Source organism: Vanessa atalanta, chromosome 11, assembly GCF_905147765.1.
Source record: "Vanessa atalanta chromosome 11, ilVanAtal1.2, whole genome shotgun sequence".
NCBI classification, from domain to species: domain Eukaryota; kingdom Metazoa; phylum Arthropoda; class Insecta; order Lepidoptera; family Nymphalidae; genus Vanessa; species Vanessa atalanta.
The window spans coordinates 2,700,261-2,720,432 of NC_061881.1; the positions used below are offsets into that span (position 1 = coordinate 2,700,261).

At 31.0% G+C, this 20,172-nt stretch overlaps 2 protein-coding genes across 3 annotated transcripts in view; one reads left to right on the forward strand and one right to left on the reverse strand.

The window, feature by feature from the left end:
• The window catches only part of LOC125067309 (progestin and adipoQ receptor family member 4), a 68,851-nt gene extending 62,784 nt beyond the window's left edge, over positions 1-6,067 (reverse strand). The window contains exon 1 of the mRNA XM_047675839.1: positions 5,429-6,067. Within this exon, the coding sequence (XP_047531795.1) occupies positions 5,429-5,801 (373 nt within the window). The 5' untranslated portion in view covers positions 5,802-6,067. The remainder of the gene's footprint in view (positions 1-5,428) is intronic.
• Positions 6,068-8,922: 2,855 nt separating this feature from the next.
• LOC125067307 (serine/threonine-protein kinase Doa) overlaps positions 8,923-20,172 on the forward strand; it is a 54,019-nt gene continuing 42,769 nt past the window's right edge. The window contains exons 1-3 of one of the 2 annotated variants that reach the window (XM_047675834.1): positions 8,937-9,060; positions 9,617-9,656; positions 11,502-11,635. In XM_047675834.1, coding sequence (XP_047531790.1) covers positions 9,654-9,656; positions 11,502-11,635 — 137 coding nt within the window. In that variant the 5' untranslated portion in view covers positions 8,937-9,060; positions 9,617-9,653. Of the gene's footprint in view, positions 9,061-9,616; positions 9,657-11,501; positions 11,636-20,172 lie in introns of both variants that reach the window. The other variant, XM_047675830.1, reaches the window with a different exon arrangement.

Sequence of the window (20,172 nt, forward strand, 5' to 3'; positions counted from 1 at the left end):
GCCGAACCCTTGTTGCAACCCTTTGTCATGTCTTATTGCGAAGCTGACTAGCTTGTATTTTAAAAGTAATTGAAAATGGCCGCTCACTATTTATTTTATCTAAAGAAAGCATTCTTTCGTAGCGTAAAAAAGTAGATCGACTGAGTGAAAAGAGACTTTCATTCTTCATGACTTTTTTGCGACAATATGCAAAACAAAAACCGTCTAACCATGTCATTTTTAATAAATAATTGGAGCTCAGGACTCCCTTTGGGATTTTTTTTGACAAAGTAGGTATACTTACAGTTGCTAATCAACGTAACATTTCAAAAAAATATGCAATTTTACAATGTTACTTTGATAGAAGTTACATTCATTTATTTTAAAGTTGATTCAAATCGGAAAAAAACAGTATATACTAGATAAAGTAAAATATAAATTCATGCGGGTACACTTAAACGTCATTAAAAATAAACAATACGATTACGGCGTACGTGCCCATCTTCATAATGTATTTAACATAGAGACAACATCACTGTAACGACACGAGGAGGAACGCCGTAATTGTATGTAATATTGTTCGACATACTAAGCATTAGCGATAAATTATGAACACTTAAAACATTATATTGCTAGTATATTTTGCTTTTTATGGAAAAAAGACTTGCTTAGTGGATATAAATATACTAAAAGTATGAAACAATATCTGTTAATAGAATAGAACTTGGTGATAGGGCTTTGTGCAAGCCCGTCTGGGTAGGTACATATTCTACCACCAAACAGCAATACTTAGTATTGTTGTTTTGCGGTTTAAAGTATAAGTGAGTCAGTGTAACAGGTACAAGGGACATAACATCTTAGTTTTCAAGGTTGGTTCATGTGAGGTACGGTTAATATTTTCTACAGTGCGAATGTCTATGGGCGGTGGTAGGCGGACTAGCAAATTGTCCCTTTGAAGTTTCCGGACCATTATGTATTTCATAAACAAAAGAATACAATTTACCAATCGTACTTATATTATTTAAATGACAAACTTGTGGCTTATAATTTCGTTTGTTCATACAATTACGCTAGACCAGTGCACTCACGCTGACCGAAGCACCGTAGCAGCGAATAATTCATGAGTAATCGGCTCATTACTGAAATTGACAATGATTATATGTCCCTTTCTCATAGAATCACCATGTTGTTATATTTCTTTTTTAATTTAAACTGTAAGCGTACATTTACCAATAAATTTATTATAGTATTAACAAATTAGGTTAAACAATTACTTTAATAATAATAGAAACTAAAAACCACGGTATAAACTGAGTTATTATTAGTATATTTGTTAAATATTATTAATATTATAAGAAAATACAAAAGGATGTTTTATAAACATTCCATATTAAAATATATAAATTATTATGTATGTTTCTAGATTAAAATAAAATAAAAACGTAACTATCGAAATGTGGCAAACACTTCTAATTGGAGCTTAAAATATAGTTTTAATTAAATTACGATATTTTTAATTGACACACTATTACATGGATGTGAAGACATTTCTCTCACCATGAATAAAAATCTGCCAATACTTTTAGACAACAAATACTGACAGATTATAACGCTGCTGTGCTTTGAGCACAGATGTTCTTGTGAACGGCCACTATTATATATCACAATATCTTTTGTCCAAGTTCCCTTAAACAATAAAAAGGGCTCTTATCACTATCCAGATTTCTGCCCTTTTTGTACCTTCTGGATTTAGATAGATTATTTTTAGTTTAGTTTTAATTTAGTTATGATAATGGCAAGAATCCCAATGAACCAACTTTGGTTCTCTGAGAACGTGCACGAATCTTAATTTAGAACGCTACGCAGAGATACAGGGTAAGGTTGAGAGCCATGGTGAAAAATGCTGAACAGTTGCCACAAATATATGTTTCTATTTCCAAATAATCTTCATCCCGTTTGCAGTTAGAGAACTCTTCTAGTAATACATATAGTGCAATAAAATATCTTAATAAGACCCAGATATTTTGGCAATTTTTAGCCCGAAAATCAAAATTTCGATTCCAAGTTTAAATGTGGCGAGCGTACTTGCCACCCTCTCCAGACCGTCATGATTTATATCTGTTCTTAAATTGTAATGTAAATATTTTGTAGTTTATCTTTTTATTTTTATTCTTTACTACACATGCACATATATATATATATATATATATATATATATATATATACATGAACTTATACATAATGTAATAAGAATAGTTAAACTGATGAATAATAATTATTCAAACGACTTGTATGGGATGCAAAATTTAACTGTAATGTAGCAATGATTTCTTCACTTATGTCGCTCTATTAATCGTTAAATTCAGTCAGATCCATTAACTGTATTCCCTACGTTATTAAGGCCGTATTACTTCCTAATTTCAAGTTTCTAACTTTGGCGGCTCGGTGTGAGTTTTGATTGATTGATAGATAATATTGCACATAATATAGTTTCTTCGGAATTCATCTTATCCGTTATAATTCTTTTCTTTATTACAAACAATTTTGTTACGAATTCGATGTAAATAACACGGTAAATGTTAAAATTTAGTCGACATTTACAATTTAAATTCAACGAATTTTCTTTTAAATGTTTAATGTTTTTAAAAATATACAATGATGATTTATATAAACCATAACGAAATGTTTTCCGGTTATTACCGAGTAATATGACAATTTTATTTATTTATTTTTGTTTATCTTCTATACGGAAAGCCATAGAATATAATTTCATATATAATATAGGTCATAAACAGTTTTACTAAGTAAATGAAAATATATAAACAGAATTAATATCAATACAGCGAAATGTCATAAATAATGGATTACCAGAGACTCGCCGCGCAATATAATCTCGGCATAAACGATGCTGTTTCATCTGGATTGGTAGCATAGTTACATGAACATTTGTATGTTTTAGTTTTGTGTATAATTGTATATCTGAATACGTTATTATAAATGTTTAAGCTTTACCTATTCGAACAATATAAGTGAGAATTTTGGCGACCGGCTGGCTGCCAAACATAAATGCCTGTCAAATCCATTTTCCTACAGTACATAGGTTATTAGGTTATTAATCATTGTGTCATTGTTTTTTTTTTTGATTATATGAGTATATTCTATTGTAGTGTTTCTTTTTTAAATTGATATTACTACAACACAGCAAAACGAAGAGTTAGTTACGCAAACATTCTCCAAGAAGATGGCTGACGTAGATTTCCCTCGAACCGAACAATAATGTGCATTTAACGGGAATGCTAAATTGCAATGTAGAAATAACTTTCTTTATTATAACTTTTTCACCATTATTATATTATTTATTGTATATATATATTGTATAAGCTTACATCGAATAGGTTGTACAATAGGTTAAATTGTAAAATTAATTTTAATTATGTAAATTAGCTTTTTTTTCGTCTGCCGACTGTAGCAAACGTAACTAGTTAAACAGTAACAAATATTGTGTTAACTTTGTCATTTCCTCTATTATTCTTGTGTGAAAATAAATTATGGCACAAATGGCATGACCACCGATGGCACAACAAACCGTGACGAAAGTCCAAGGACTAAAGTCTTTACGTGCTTTCCGAAATACGGCAATATAATATTTGGCACGGAAAACAATCTATAACTTATATTGGTCCAACACAGTTTGAACTTAGGATCTCTGTATCTGCAGACTGTTAATATAGCCACGTTACTAACGGGGCAGTTGGGTTTTTAATAATCGTAATTGAACAAGTTAGTACCTATGAAAATAAAGTGTAGGTAGTCGTAGTGTAGTATTTTAGAAGCAAATTCATTTCCAAGACTGCAAGCAAGCCAGCAAGGTTTTATTGTTGAGTTACACAATACAATTTAACGAAACGAACACCATCTTAACTTTCTGAGCGCAAATGGACTGTTGAAAGAAAGAGTTTACGGTAATTTCTGAGAACTGCGGATCAACCAATTAATTCAGGTTGATTTTTTCTGTTTAGAGTATAATAATTATAACGCCAAAGCATTAGTAAAAACACTTTTTTTTAGTATAAAAAAATGGTTGTTAAATTACGACTCGCTAACAACAACTGTGAAAACATGGCCGCATACTGGTGAAGAGGGCGCAATCGGCGACTATCAAAGAAAATCTGGACTACGACCATAAATTGGAGATCCATAAAGTGACCCCATCACAAGCACAGGCCACACAGATCAGCCTAGCTATGCAGAATCCCCCGAAGCCCAATAATCCCCTGCAGAGATCTAAATTAAAGGCATGGACCAACACGTCTGTGTAGATTTATGATATATATACAACTATACATATTCACTATAGTTGCTAACCGGTTTTAAATACCGGTTTTAATTATCGAAGGAATATATTATTTAAATATATGGCTATAATACATAATTTTCTGTATTGAATATTTACAACATTGTAAAAGTTTGTACTACGATGCGTCGTCGTTGTCCCTATCGCTACTTGCGTTCAATAAATTTAATTGTAGCGTGCAGTTACAAGATCGTTGCAATTTTAAAAATGGAAAACACTGAAATCACTATTTCTGGAAATATGATGGTATTGTATCACGGAAACTTTCGTTTTTAATGTCAGCTATAACTATTAATTTACTATATTTAAAAAAAAAATATTTTTTTATATATAAGAAAATAATATACCTACTTTTTAAATATATTAATTAAGCACGTTATTGACAAAAAATGCGTATGAGACTTTGCTTCAAAATTGTAACGTAATGAGAGAATAATGGTGCCAATAACTTTGGGTACTAAATAAAATGAGGGGATCAACCCTTCGCCGTGGTAGGCTTTTAGTTACAAATATCCTTGAACAAAGAACGGAATTACTTCAACCCTCATTTTAGTTTATTTTTACAATTTTGCGTATAATTTATAATTATGTACTTATACATTAGAAGAAACCATATTAAAAAAATTAAACGTTTAACTCTACCCCTTAATTCCGGCGTCCTACACTATTATGTGCTAATAGTCGTTGGCATTCTTCATTCAGTCTCGGCATTGTAATGCACTTACTATATGTTTTTAATGTATTGCACAATAATTTCCATGAGTAACAAAATAAAATCGTTTTCCAATTTCCTAAAAAGTAGTTTTTTTCTAATTGAGAAATGTAATTGTAAGGTAAGAATATATTCCAGAGTCAAAGTTTTGGTTGATTGCAATAAAATGGGTTTATCTTATATAATAAAATTTACTTGCATTGTAATTACGTCATTTTTATATTTTATTATCACGTGTCACGTTTTATTATTATTTTATTGATATTTTATTGCCCCAAGCCATTTTCTATTAAAACTACCGTAAATGTAATGAACCCAATTTTATTGCTCTGCGAGTTGGCGCGTAAATTTACTATGAGTTAATCTGATAGGTTTTTACTTACCATGTGTAAGAATATTAATCGTCTCATTGTGGAAATAAAAGAGACTGCGTACGCAACCGCCCCAGCTCTGCAGCGGACGGTAGCCAGTCAGCACGTAAGGGTTGAACTGCAGGTGCTTCGGCATATCGCGCCAATGCAGCAGCTCCACGCCTTCTCCGACCTCCGCACGACTAGATCTCGGACCAGCATTCTTTTCACTTCCTTCCTCATTTTCCTCTCTCGCATTCTCATTCAACTCCGCACGTTGCCCCTCGTTATCACAGATTTGTTCCAATGACTTTTTCCTTTTTTTAGGTCCCTTACCGTTCACCTCTTGAATTGACATATCGAAAATTTTTGTACATGTGTCAGGTACGCTCTGAATGTCTCTCATAATGTAAAAGTATGTGCTCGGCACGGAAGAGCGGGAGACTGCGAGGCGGCTCGCGGTATTTTCCGTGCCCGCATGACTTGCGGTGTCGTTTGCTTGTACGAATATCACAGGTAAATCATTGAGCGAGATCGTGCTGATGGTCCTGGTCGTTCGGAAAGTGGGCTTTCTTTTAAGTCAATGTGGTCGGTAGAATAAGCCGCGTGGCGAGCAGTCGGCGAGGTACGCGGTGTGGTCGGGGTGGGCCGCGGAGGCGCGCGACTGGCCGGGCGCCGCCGCACACCCCATAGCTCTTCCACCCCTCGCTCCCCTCACCCTATATTTGCGCACTGCGCAATACCGATCAGCTGATTCCCGCCAGGCCTGCTCGTCTTTTGGTACTATCATTTAAAAGGTTTTTGCTTGGAAGATATGGAACACTCACTTAAGAGCCTTGCTTGATAAAATAGCAATTGTGATTTAAGTATTAATAAACTTTTTAGGAAACGTACCTACAGCACTAATAAATCATATATTTGTATTATGTTTCATATAACTCATCAATGTGCTTTACTAGATTCATAATTAAATAAATTATATTTTTAAAAATAATATATTAAACATACTTATGTGTTTTTATTAGGTCATAAAAAGTTATTTACAAAAAAAAGATATAAGGTATTGTTTAAAATATGTAATCAATAGTTCTTTATACTATTAATTAACGAAAAAAAACCTACAATATTATTATGTGAGCGCTGTATTCAAGTAACTGTAGGTATTTTTCGCTACATGTCGGACATTCGCTTTTAGAAAATTATTCCAACCAAACAAAACCGCTTGTTGACAAAAATTAGAGATAGCAATATTATTACGGTTAGTCCTATTATCATAACGTATGAATTTATGATACTAGTTATATCTCTGACTACGTCCGCAAGAAAATTGCAACTTGTTGTAACTAACTTTTAAAATATAATTATATAACTAATTATGTAACTTTCATAAAAATTACCTAATATATATATTAGTCATTGGTTATTAAGAAATGGCAAGGTTTATGTAGGTGTGTTATATTTATTATTATATTGAAATAGTGTTGTTTTTTTTCTCATAGTAATACTAATATACTTACTACTTTATTCTGTTTATTTAGTTTATCGCTTCGCTCGCGTTGAGATCGGTGCTTCGGGAATCACATTTCATTTTGTTTTATGAGACTGAGAAATTGAAAATGAGACAATTAATAATCAATATAACTAAATAAATGGAAATTGATACGTAAGATTGATTTAAATTTGAGATAAAATTTCTAAATATAGTTATTCAATTCTGATATTCTCAAATAGATAATATAAGAATAACCATTTAATTTTTATACGTTATCTGTAAAAGTTAGATTAGATGAAAAAATATATCTTAGTTTAAATTGCATGTAGTATCTTATCGCGTACATTAGCATCTAGTAAAACTAATAAGATTATTGTTCAGTGAAAATGTGGTGAGGCTACAATACACAGCTACTAAATGAGAAAACTAAGATTTCTTTGTCTGTTTTATTCATACTTTGATATAAATACAATTTGTTTTTTGGTAAGTAAATTAATGCGTTTTTTTTTTGTTACAATAATAATAATATTAATAAAATAATCATCCATGTGAAAGGATATATTTAAATTGAGTCTATTATTTCCAACATACCTAAGTTATTATTTTAGCGTGTTTATCTAAAAAAAACTCAGCGCGCTGTGTTTAAATAAAAAAAATATATTTTGATATAAATTAGATTCCGATATCCAACCCTAATACAAACCCCTAAAACAACGATAATACATTTTTAATTTTTAGTATACCCAATTTATGTCTTCAATGCTGATCATATGCTTATCAGTATTAGTTTTTTAATTCTAAGATAAATCTATTATGATTCTAAATTGAGATTAAATTCACCTTTAAACTCATATACATACACATAGAATCACACTATACAGCTTTACTTTATTTTGAAATATTACTTATATCTATATTTTTAAGACTTATTTAGACATAATTATAGATTTGCTCTGAAATATTTATACACTAACAAATAATGGTATAATGTTACACTAAAAATTATATAAAATTAGATAATTTTGACTAAACGATTATTATTATTGATTGTAATGATAGAATAGGTACAAATCAAGATATTTTTTATTCTTCACAGCTATCGACGATAATATTACATTATTTGATTAGATAAAATAAAATGTAGTTAAAATATACTTATTGTAAAAACATACTTGACAATCATTTATATTTTTTATTTTACTAATCTGGGTAAAGACGTAATTATCGTATACAATTTTATTTCAAAACATTATCTAAGATCTGAATGGGTTCCCTGGCGGAGATGTATTATATACGTAAGTGAATAGCTAGTTTCGTTGAAAAACTATTCTCTTTCTATAAACTCTTTCTCTTATTTAAATAATTCGGTGAAATTTTTGATAAAACCCACATTTAAAATAGATAATACACCTACATACATTATAAATACACAGTTTTGGTGGGAAATCATTTATCATATATTACCATCAACTTATTAAATAATCGGATATATAAGATTTTTGCTAATCAATCTAGAGCTAGTGCAGCTTGCTCGTGTAATTTTAGTTTACCGCTTTTTTTCTTACAAATAGATAACAAACCACTAATAAAAATATCGTATCGAAGCGTTCCAAAAATATTCTGCAGCTGTATATTCGAAACTTCAGTAAAAATAAAAGATTTTTTAAAATCATGAAATCTTTCTAATATTATTGAATAATAATTATTTGTAGAATACTTTCAGTTCTACTTCTTTTAATAACATTTCTACGTTTTTGAACGAAACGTTCTGAACGTTGGCAGAACTGTTGGTTTCTTCGAATGGTAATACCATATCCTCTTTTTAAACAGTTTTTGACGTAACTATAAGAAATTTATTATTATGATTTAAAAATTTATATAACGTGAACTATTATGTTCAATTACAATATCTTTTTGAAATTTTATTTTATTTTACTAAATTTTGTAATTATATGGTGATAAATTTATTTCTCGGCAGGAAGCTGTTTTGGCTAAGTTTACGCCAAAGCAGTGTTGCCAACAAATAAGTATTGGCTGTCTTGCAATTGGATCGATGTTCGGGCCTCTATTACGGAGAAGCATTCTTCAGGGTTCTGCATCGCGAACTTGGAATTGTCTTACTAATTTTACTCAACTACTTTGGTGTAAATTGAAATATTTACGTGAATTGAGGGTAAGTCTGATTAAATTCCTAGATCTTTTTCTCTTTAGCGTATGTAGGGCTTCCTCGACCCGTAGAAAGAACATGGCGTCAGCATGTAAATAACTTATAGTGACATCTAGTTTACGCAGCATGGGATGTTTTGATATTAAGTTATTCTAGGAACTTAATTTTGGACACGGAAGGAAATGGCTTTTTTAAACAAATTCAGATTTTTGATATATTAGTAATCCTTATATTACGTTCTACGTGTTACAATATTACAGCTGGTGAGAAGCATACAAACTTATCACCCGACAGTACTTATTTCTTAAAATGATCTTAACAATATTACTGTATTAATAATTTATAAGCAAAAGGAAACAAAACTATACTTCATATTTAGAAAGTCAGTCAGTCGATAAAATAAATATTTAAAAATAATTAATAATGTTGGAATTTGTGGTTTAAAAACAGCCAGTAAAGACAACTACAATTACGGAATTATTCCATGCATGTGGGTTTATTAGTATATAACACCAATGTTTTGACCAATTACTTGTGGTCTAAAAAGTTTAATGTTTTTCAGCTTTTACTGCTTGGATACGAGTTTTGGTATCCTTTCTATGGTAAGTGGAAGTACCTGCAGTACTTTCCTTTTTGTTTTAAACTAAATCTGAACATTGATGTAATAGACAATATTTAGCAACTGTACATAATATGCATGATTCTTTTACTGGAATGGCTTCATATAATAAAATACTTTCACATAATGCCAATTTACTACAAATAAATTTGCAATGCATATGACAGTTTTTTTCTTAACTACAAGTGAATTATAGTACAACAAAAAAAAATATTGAAAATCTCTATGTCATTCCACATTAATGAAAATAATGTCCTGTGGATAGTCAATACCAAAAATATTTAATATGTATGGCTGGTACAAATACAAGTGTTTTAGAAGTGACTTTATGCACTAAAACATTTTTTCTAAACATAATAACATATCTATGGGTTACTATAACTTTTTTTGGCAATTTTAACAAACCAACAACAACAATTCAAATTTAATCATGATTCTCGTCAGTAAACTTGTGTGTAGCAGTGCATCATACAATAATGACTAGTATATCCGATTGCATGTTACAATATTATTTACTTTCTATTTTTTTTATCTTGCTACAGTTAGTTGAATTTTCTGCACATTAATTTAAATAAATATTTAATAATCAAATAACATGAATAACTTCCTTTTTTTAAAGTCCGTTTAAAAGGAAACTAGACTCAGGTGCTTTAAATTGTCAAGCATTTTCAATAAAATAATAATAATAATAGAAAATGTGATACTTGCGATCTGAAATCATTCTTATTCTTGTATTCCTTTTTTAATAGATAATTAAATTGTAAAATAACAAAATTTTCATGAAGCAGCATAATTAAAATTAACAAGTTTACTATTACCAAAGCTATTTCTCATTTTAGTCCATGTTTACATGTCACAAGGAAAAAATATATTAAAATTTTACTTAGTTCATACAAGTAAATCAATATGTTTAGTAGATAAAATAGTATGACATGGGATACATACAAATATATGTATTTAAATGAAATTATTTTAAATTGATAATTTTTTTCATATTAAATGTTATCATACAAAGAAGTAAATCTGAGTTTTAATTAAATCTTTCTCCAAGATGTGCGATTAAAAAAGTAAAAACAGTAATTTTCTTTTTTATTGTTGTTAATTATCTACAATTAGAATTTGAAAGTAAGAAACATTAATTATTTATTTTACCAAACACCAAAATTAGCATTGTGTGAAAGTGCTATTTTGTAATGCAGATGTAATTGAAAACAAAGGTGGTTTAGCCGAAACATTTCATTAATATGATTGAATAAACTTAATATACAAATATATAAATAATACATTGTAAATATATATTTCATTCCATTATGATGTTTTAATCATCAGTTAATTCATATTAATTCATATTCGAGTATAAAAAATAAATAATATGGTTTACATTAAATTTGTTTTCTTATAATATTAAAAAAAACCTAATTTCAAATTATATCCTAGTTAATTAAAGCTTTGGACTTATATAGATTTTTTTGTTTATTACTAATCATTTGCTCCGCAAACATAATAAATTAGAGACATGTATTGAAATTTACTAATGTTTGATAGTAGAAATACTGATGGGATTGTTAACAATTGGTGAATCCTGACTGCATTTTCTAAAAAATATCATCATCATAAACTTGTTTAAAAAAGCAGCTAAATGTTTTTGGAAATGCTTTGTTTTTCTGCCTTCTATCATAAACATTGCCATTTAACTTGTAAGGCAGTTGTTATATTGTTTAACAACTGCATACATACTGGCTAACATTAATGACCATTATTCATGGTGTACATATGGGAACCAATCGTGGCGTTGGACTGGAAATGACATTCGTGACATGATTTGCAGATGCCGCGCACTCGTAGGAAGCATTACGCGTCACATTCGAGGTCAAGATCTTACGAGGCAAAGAGACGGCGCCTCGATGACGGGACCAGGGAGGAGTCGTACAGAAAGCGCAGCCGTAGCAGAGAACGTGACAGGTATTTAATATAACCTTGCTTTTGATGATTCGACTTATGTATTATTAAATAGCCGCATCAACGTTTCCCTGCATGTTTTAATCAAAATATTATATTTGAGCATATACCTCTACTTTTTTGGCACTAATAACATGAACAATAGTTAAGTTTCTAAATATATTTAGATTTTTTTTTCAACAAAACGCCATCTATCGACAAATAACATAAGATGCCTCTCCACTTATATCATTTTAGTTTTGCTACTCTACGACAGATGGCGCTCATAATAGAATGAAATAAAATAATCATAAAAATAAAAATAATCGGCCAAGTAGTTTTAAGTTTTAATTAGAGATTACTCTCATTTGACAAATCGCACGCAATTAAATTCAATTGTCCTTTTTTTTAATCAAAAAGCGAGAAATCGTTTTTCTTTTTCACCAAGGGTGTCTTGTCTACCTCCTCAACGACCAATAAAGAGATTATTAACATTCAATTTAAAATCTAATAGAAACTGTCATCTACAACTGATTCTCGAGTTTCGTCAGAACATGATATATGAACATAGTTGTATGTGTTTGTAAAGCTATTCATAAATGTATATACAATATATAGTTACGTTATTCATATTACACGTTCCAGCATCATTTATTCGATTGCATTAAATTTTGTGCAGATGTTGTTGCCACTCGTGTGAAGGTTTCTGGCATCAAACCATACAATAGGTAACACACGATTCGTATATTAATCCGGAGTATTATTAGTGCCGGACTAGTCATATAAATATTCGTAACTCAAATGCAAAATGAGATATTGGTATCATTTCTGATTTGCACTAGATACTTAGATGGGACTACCTATAACTACCTCTCTCTCGCGTGTGAGATTAAATTTCATCTTAGTTTAAACATAGTTTACGATATCACTTGTTATAATTTATATATGTATATTCATAATTTGGCTAACATAACTAACATGTAATTGAAACACGAATCAATCATCATTTTCAATCTTCAATTAGTCATTAGTAATATCCTAATTAGGGAGCAGCTATTAGTAATCCCATTAACAAAAATAATAATCATTAATTTATTTTTAAAAATGAATCATCTAATTTAGTTAACTGCTTGCCTAACCGAAGTTATTAATTGGTTACGAAACGAATTCCTTCAAAGAAAACACTAAAGTGATAAAAAATACTGTCAGTCATCAGTCAGATATGTCACGTTATCAGTTAATTACGAATGGAAAATACTGAGAAAATTGTTTACGTTTTAGCCATCGAAGCATTGCATTTCATACAAAAATCTCTTACCTTTATTCCGTTTATTGGGGCTAGGTTTATAAAAAAAGGCTTTGGCAAACTTGTAACAAACTACTAGTATTGAATTCCTAGTGCTCAATAATAGCTGATGAGTTAGTTGCGCTCAGCAAATTTTTGCTTTCTAGCACGTACAACACCCACGAGTTGAGTTTGTCAGTTCTATTCTACTTTTCCGAAACTATTTCCGAAATTTCTGCTCATCTAATTAAAAAAAATAACAAATATAATCTAATTTGTATTATTTGTCTGTCTTTACTCTTAGTCGCCTCAGATACACTAATTCACGCCGATAATAAATAATTAAACGAGGATCTATAATGACTTTATTATTAAATCATTTTTAGTTCTTCAAAAATGCTATAGTTCTAATCCTGTATTTATATATATTATTAAATAAGTTACATTGACACATACGTTATTTTTATTTAAGTCAAGGTACGAAAGGCAAAGATAACATTTGATTAAGGCGACTGAAGTTCGATTACAAACAAAAAAAAACAGAAAAGAAGGTCGGCGCGTCAGAATTGGTTTTCTTAGCGTTTATATGAGTTGGAAGTTGTAGACGTGATTTTTAACATACTCTTTGATTTTCTCTTCTTCTTTAAGACCTTTTTGCTAGCTATTTTTATTTCTATCATTGTCGTAATCTTGATTTTTGTTGCGATGTCGCTCCCAAATTAAAGCCTCTTAAACCATTGCGATAGTTAATCTATACGGCGGGGCCGGCCCTCCGCTTGATAGGTACATTTGTTGCAATAATATAAAAAATGCCAGTACGATAAATACGAGATGTGTGCAAGGTTTTCGGCAAGGGTAAGCAGACAATTATTGAGGGCTTCATAAGTTTTCACTATCATTAGATCAAGTTATTTCCCTGGCTTGAGATAGATGGCGTTAGTTTACTTTGCTTTCCTAAAAATATTTAACATAATAAATACATTTTTAAATCACTCGTGTAAAAAGTCTTGATTTTTAACTGGTATAGATGAGATAAATGTATCTCATTTCTTATTTGAGTTTTTGTTAAAAATATTTAAGCTGTTTTATTGTTTATTCGTGATTTCTTTTTTTTCTAATCCCAAAAATTTATTAGTCCCAACTTTGGTACTGACTTTGAAAAAAGTGACTTGTTTACAAATTACAAGCTATAAATTAAATCGTATCATCTATAAATATGATAATAGTTAAATGGGCTCGTAATTTCAGTGACTGCATAGTTTTGAGTAAGATTTTACTCGAAGTATTCCAGATGAAATACGTTCGCTGGTGTTTTATTTAATTACATGTTGGTCGACTTATTTAGTAATCCAAGTTACATTTTAAGAAAAAAACTTACCTTAATTATTAGCGAAGAAAAACTATTGATAAAAAATTTAGATTGTTTTAAGTGAGATAAATTTATTAACATTAAATTTCACAAGCCGTCTTTCGTCTCTGTTTATCGCATTTGCATTACGTATTAAATATAGATTAGAAGTTTTCCATTAACAATTAAATATTTTCTTAATACCATATAAGAACACATAATATACTTATATATAATTAGTGTATATATAGAATCCTTGGAAATATCCAGACTCGCATAAACTTTTGCATGTATATTTCTATATAACGTGTGTATACTCATCGAAAAACCGGAATCCATTAGCAACGTATTTGTGTAGAGAGAATTGAATAGGTATGTCATGTCAATCGGATTAGAGTCTAAATGGTACCGACAAAAAATGAACTTTTTGTCGGTGTTACTACTTACATGTTTTTTTTGTTAAATATCGTAATTAAATATATTAAACTATTAACAAAGCTTGTAAGCAAATTTTTTTACCACTACTAACGAGTAAGCGAATGGACCTATTTTATGGCACTACAATTTACAATTACTCGACTTCCCAAAAAAAATAATTGTAATATTTCCAGAGTTTACGTATATATGTAAGATTCTTTATTCCACGGTAAATGCTTTATCAGGTTTTGATTTATGTAGTTTTGTGTATTTATTAGAAATATCCCGAGCCAACAGCTAAAAAAAATACTTTTTAGTTAGTTTTCCGGCAATCATGATTTTAATTAAACGAATATTTCTAATAGAAATATCCTAGAAGTATTTCGGGGAATTCATTGTACATAAATCCGCTTTTCAATCCTAGTCTCGAAAATGGATGTAGAATTTGCCATTCCTGTTTCGCGCAAGTCAGCGAAATGCTGAAGGATCTATGAACGCATCATAAGTGCCGCTGTAGCATTTTGCCACTTAAACACACCTGTTATTCTTTTAAGGTGTCATACTAACTTGATGTATGTCTAAGTAAACTTAAACGAATTACTGAATAAGGGAAAAATGAAGCTTTTATAATTCAAAAGGCGCTGAGCTAAACACACTAACTCACACAAAAAATGTCTATAAATGTATCGACGAATTTTGACCACAGGCAGTATTGGGTATAATTTAAAAAAAACATTGAGATCGAAATTAGCGAGCAATTAAACATAATTTATTGTAGTTATGTTTTTTTAATCACTCTCATTTATCTCATACAATTTAAACAACATTATAAGATATAAATGTTTGCAAATTATTTGTAATTATACACAAAATATTCGGATGCAATAGATTGACCTTTGACCAATTGCTTTTATATGTGAATATGAAGTCTTTAATCATAAATTAATGTTTAATTTACTCGCACAACTTACAATTTAACGCTTAAATCCTTATAACCGATTCAATTATATGGATGATTTTAGTGAAATAGATTTCTAAATAAGTAAGAGCTTGTAAACATTCCATTTCTGGGCAAGGCCCTCCTTTTCTTTTGAGGAGGTTTGGAACTTATTCAACCACGCGGCTTCAGATTGGCTCGCAGATGCAGGTATCCTCGCGATATTTTCCTTCACCTAATCTGATCAGTAGATTAATTATAAACACGAACTTCGCAAATGAAAATTTGACGATTAAGTGTTCGAAACTTCTAACCACTAGAATTTATTGTGAATGAACTATTCAAAAACAAATTAATGGGTCTTTTTGACAATTTTCAGTATATAATATATGTTGTTTAATGATAAGAGGTTTATTAAACCTATTACACATTGAATTCAAACAAATGTCGAAACCATCTGGTGAACTGTTAATACCTAAAGAGCCTTTACAAACTTTATAAGATTATACATTGTTGTACGCTACATGTAAACCTAGCTTGTTTCGACTCGAGTTGGTACTTGATTTAATGGAAATCGTTGATATTATTTCTTGTCAACTATCTCTTTATCCAAATGACATGTCTTGTAATGCTATTAAGACAAAACATTGTCCTTTTGTGCTGCAATGCGTTTTCAAAATGTGTTTTTCTTAATATTATCCTAAAAATTGGTATGTTAAAAATGCGAAAGTGAGTTTGAGTATAACAGTTTTAAGTCTTAAGTACTACACTGATCATCATAAATTTTTGTGTACACGTCAGGGGTACAGAAAAGGACAGCGGGTACCTGTCGCCTGCCTGCCCCTGCACACGCTGGTAACTAGTTATTTATAAAGTGAAACAATTATTATATTTAATATAAATTCAACTTATGTGTTTCGAAATTGGTCGTGTCCAGAGACGTATGTAACCGGGCGACAGTAGGTATATTATAGATTAAATGTTTTTGTTCACAAAATTAAACAAATGGAACGTTGATATGACTAATGTGTTCAATTTAACATATAATTAGCACCATAAATACGATACTTCGAATTATAGGTCGAATTCACACAAAGGACCGCCGATAATAATTGCGACTGGCCCACAAATTGTGCACGTACTCTTGTGTTGAACGTGTTTTCTTTAATCGCATGTTTGAGTGACTCAAGGATACAGACAGACACGGGTTGAGCCCAACTGTAAATTATAACAATCGCAGGCTGCACCTAAATGTATAATTTACACAAGTTAATAGCGTACGAATCGAGTGCGACTTAAGTGAGAGACCACTCGAACAAATAAAAAAAAAACATTTAATATAACCTATCTGGTACAAGTCGCTTGCAATTAACTTAATTTAAAAAAATTGTTAAGCTTTAAATATGAAATGAATTAACACGTGTGAATACATTATGAATGAGGAATTAAACATGTGTGCAGAGTAACAGGAACAGAGTTTGTTATATAAAAAGAATAATGGACGCTGAAACCATTATATCCGATGACTTTTAAACATAATATTTGTGATATAAAAATACTGTGGTTTAATATGGGGATGTAACTCGCTTCATGATTTTTTTTTTAATGTTACATGTTTTGGCTGTTTTAAATGTTCCGATATCTTTTCATTTTCGTCTTTCGCAATCATTGTATGCCAAGGACCCGTGGAAGGTCAGACACTAAAACGGTAATCTTTATGTTATCTCAGTACGTGTATTATTTGGTATTTTGCTAACAGGACTCACGTCATCGTTTCAAATTCGTTTGGTACTGTAATGTATTGTATTGCATTGAAACAGGTATTTGCACATTCCGTCTACTATAACCAAGCCAAGGGACAACGAGTCTGCGAACCTTGCAAGAAGTATTATTTTAACTTAATTAAATAAATACTGAAAATTAATTTGGATACTATTCTTATATGGTTATTTTTGTGATATATCAACTCAATTAACATTATTCTCTTAATAAATGGTTTTTTTTCCCTTTGATAACGTATTTGACGCTTATAATATATGATTCATTTAATTTAGGTACAACACTTTAGACTATTAACCTCATATAGAGTGTCTCCTTATGGGGTTTTATATAATATTTAAGCACAGGTGACAAAATAATGGCGAAACGGTGCGGGGGGGAGGGACAAGAGGCGTTGTTCTTGACACAGTAAAACTAGAAGTGCAGTAGGTGCAGTCGACCCACGCTGAGCTTTTTGCAAACTGCAAATACGACTATCCGCGCCCTGACATCTGGGCTTTAGGCTTCGTTCTTGCAACACACGCACACAGCATCGTTGTCATGCTCAATCAATCTTTCAATAGAATCACGCGCTTAATACTTACTATAAATGTACAAATCTATAGTAAATAAACAAACGTCCTGTACCTTGCGTTAATGTTAATTCTGCAATAAAGTTATCCAAGACCATGTTAGGTAATCTATCGGTTTAACTAGACACGATCGCTATCTAGGCGACAATCTTAAATCTTACATAACCTGAAACTCGAACCGTGCTTGATTATATCGAATCGTTACTTTATAATACAAATTGTCAAAAAAATCGTGAAGTTAGAGCTCATTGCAATATTTACTTCGAACGTATCGTTGTCATTAGGTACAAATAATAACAATATTTAAAAAATTAAAGTCTAAATATTTCGAAGTCGATGCGCACCACTACTAGAGTCTTATTTACAAAGACGACTTTATCTCTTAAAAGTGATTTTTTTTTTAAATATTAATACATAATGTTTCATCTTCATAACTGATCATCTACTTTATAAAGTATGTACATGAATATAGCGAATTCCACTTGCGAACAGTGAGAATTCTAACTTTAGTACTTACAATTTTTTACGTTTATTTTTGACATCGATTCAAGGCGATGATCATTAAGAAAATCGTTTCCTGTTCCCCTACAAATGTATCGGATTATGTTACCGAGGTCGCTTTTCATATCCTGCTAACTCGACAAAGGCACATCAGTGTGGCCTTGTCTTCATCTCCGACTGAGGCATCATCAGGGTCTCCTCGTACACGTTGTGCTCATACGTTCCATTTTTTACGATTAGTACCATCATTAACACTAATTATTTTTTATAACAAGGCCTATTCTTTTTTGAACATATGTTATCAGTAACAACAATTTAATCCGAGAGAAGTTTCAATAAAATGAGGCTGGTGTTAGCTTCCTATTTGTTCTTTATTTATTACATTATGAACATTTACGTTGTCTGCTTGCACGATTTCTATTTATAAATCGACTTGTATATCGGTGCCTTTATTAAGTCACATGAAATGTATTCGGTCAGACGGCTTTGTTGCAATGAGATCGTCAAACGCACACTGACCGCAATCGACCATTTATCTTTTTTATGATCACAGCCGCATAACCGCATAAATAACATTCGAACAAATGTTTACGTGTCGTATGTTATTGTGATAAAATCAAAATAATGTTGTAAAAGAAAGTTGTGCAGGAATTGAATCTGTATTTTATTGCGTCTAATGATAATACGTCTATTCTAAAATTAGAATAAAATTTTGTGCCAAAATGTATGTAATAAGTATCCTCACCAGTCTAATAAAATAATGAGGACAAATTGTCTACACTATTTGTAAATCGGAAACATCAAATATGTTAGTTAATAGCTTTCAATTTTGTGCAATATTTTAGAAATTCGATTTGCTCCATGTAATTTACAATATCTTCATGCAAAGTTGCACCAATGTTTGCAACATCGGAGTAACAATAGCTTGTGTATCATGTATGAAGCAAAAAAAATTACTATTTCATAAGCTATTTTAGAAAATGGTTTGACCAAAAGCTTGTTCAACGTATTTAGCATATTGTAAAAACTTTCTGTCGTCTGAAGAAATCCAAAAGTTAACCTGACTCCTGATTCGAGACGACCATCGCAATACCGAGACTGCCGGACCACGAACAATAGAATAATTGTCACGCTAAAAGTAGCTTAGACTAAAGTCTGCACGACATGTTACAATTTTGTACTTTTTCAAAGTAATTCTAGAGCAATTCTGTGCGCTTGCAATGTATCATTGACGTAACGATTTAGGACTGAACCTTCAATGGCAAGCTTTAACTGGTAATTGTTGCACAACAGACGTGAGTAAATCATAGCTGATATTGTCGTGCTTGTATTGTTACGTACATTCATTTATATTATTGGAAAATGTTAGGATATTGTCAAATTATTGCAGCTGGCATTATTAATTAAGACGCATAAATAAGATACATTCAGAAAAAATATTGCATTATTTATTAATAATTTTGTTATATTTTCTTAGTACATATATTTGCTTATATATGTTAAATTTGTGCTGTCGTCTAATAATGTTGTAGTTGGTTGCGCAGGCGCCGTTACAGTCGCGCTTAGCCGAGGGCAGGAGCGCGGGCTGTGTTGTGGGATCGATTAATGAACCGGTCCCAGTACATTGACTCCCAAGAGCCGCTGCGCCTACGAACGCGAAATATGCACCTCTCTATTGCACTCCCTCTCCCCCTTCTCTCTCTGCTCGTGCCCGCCTTCTCC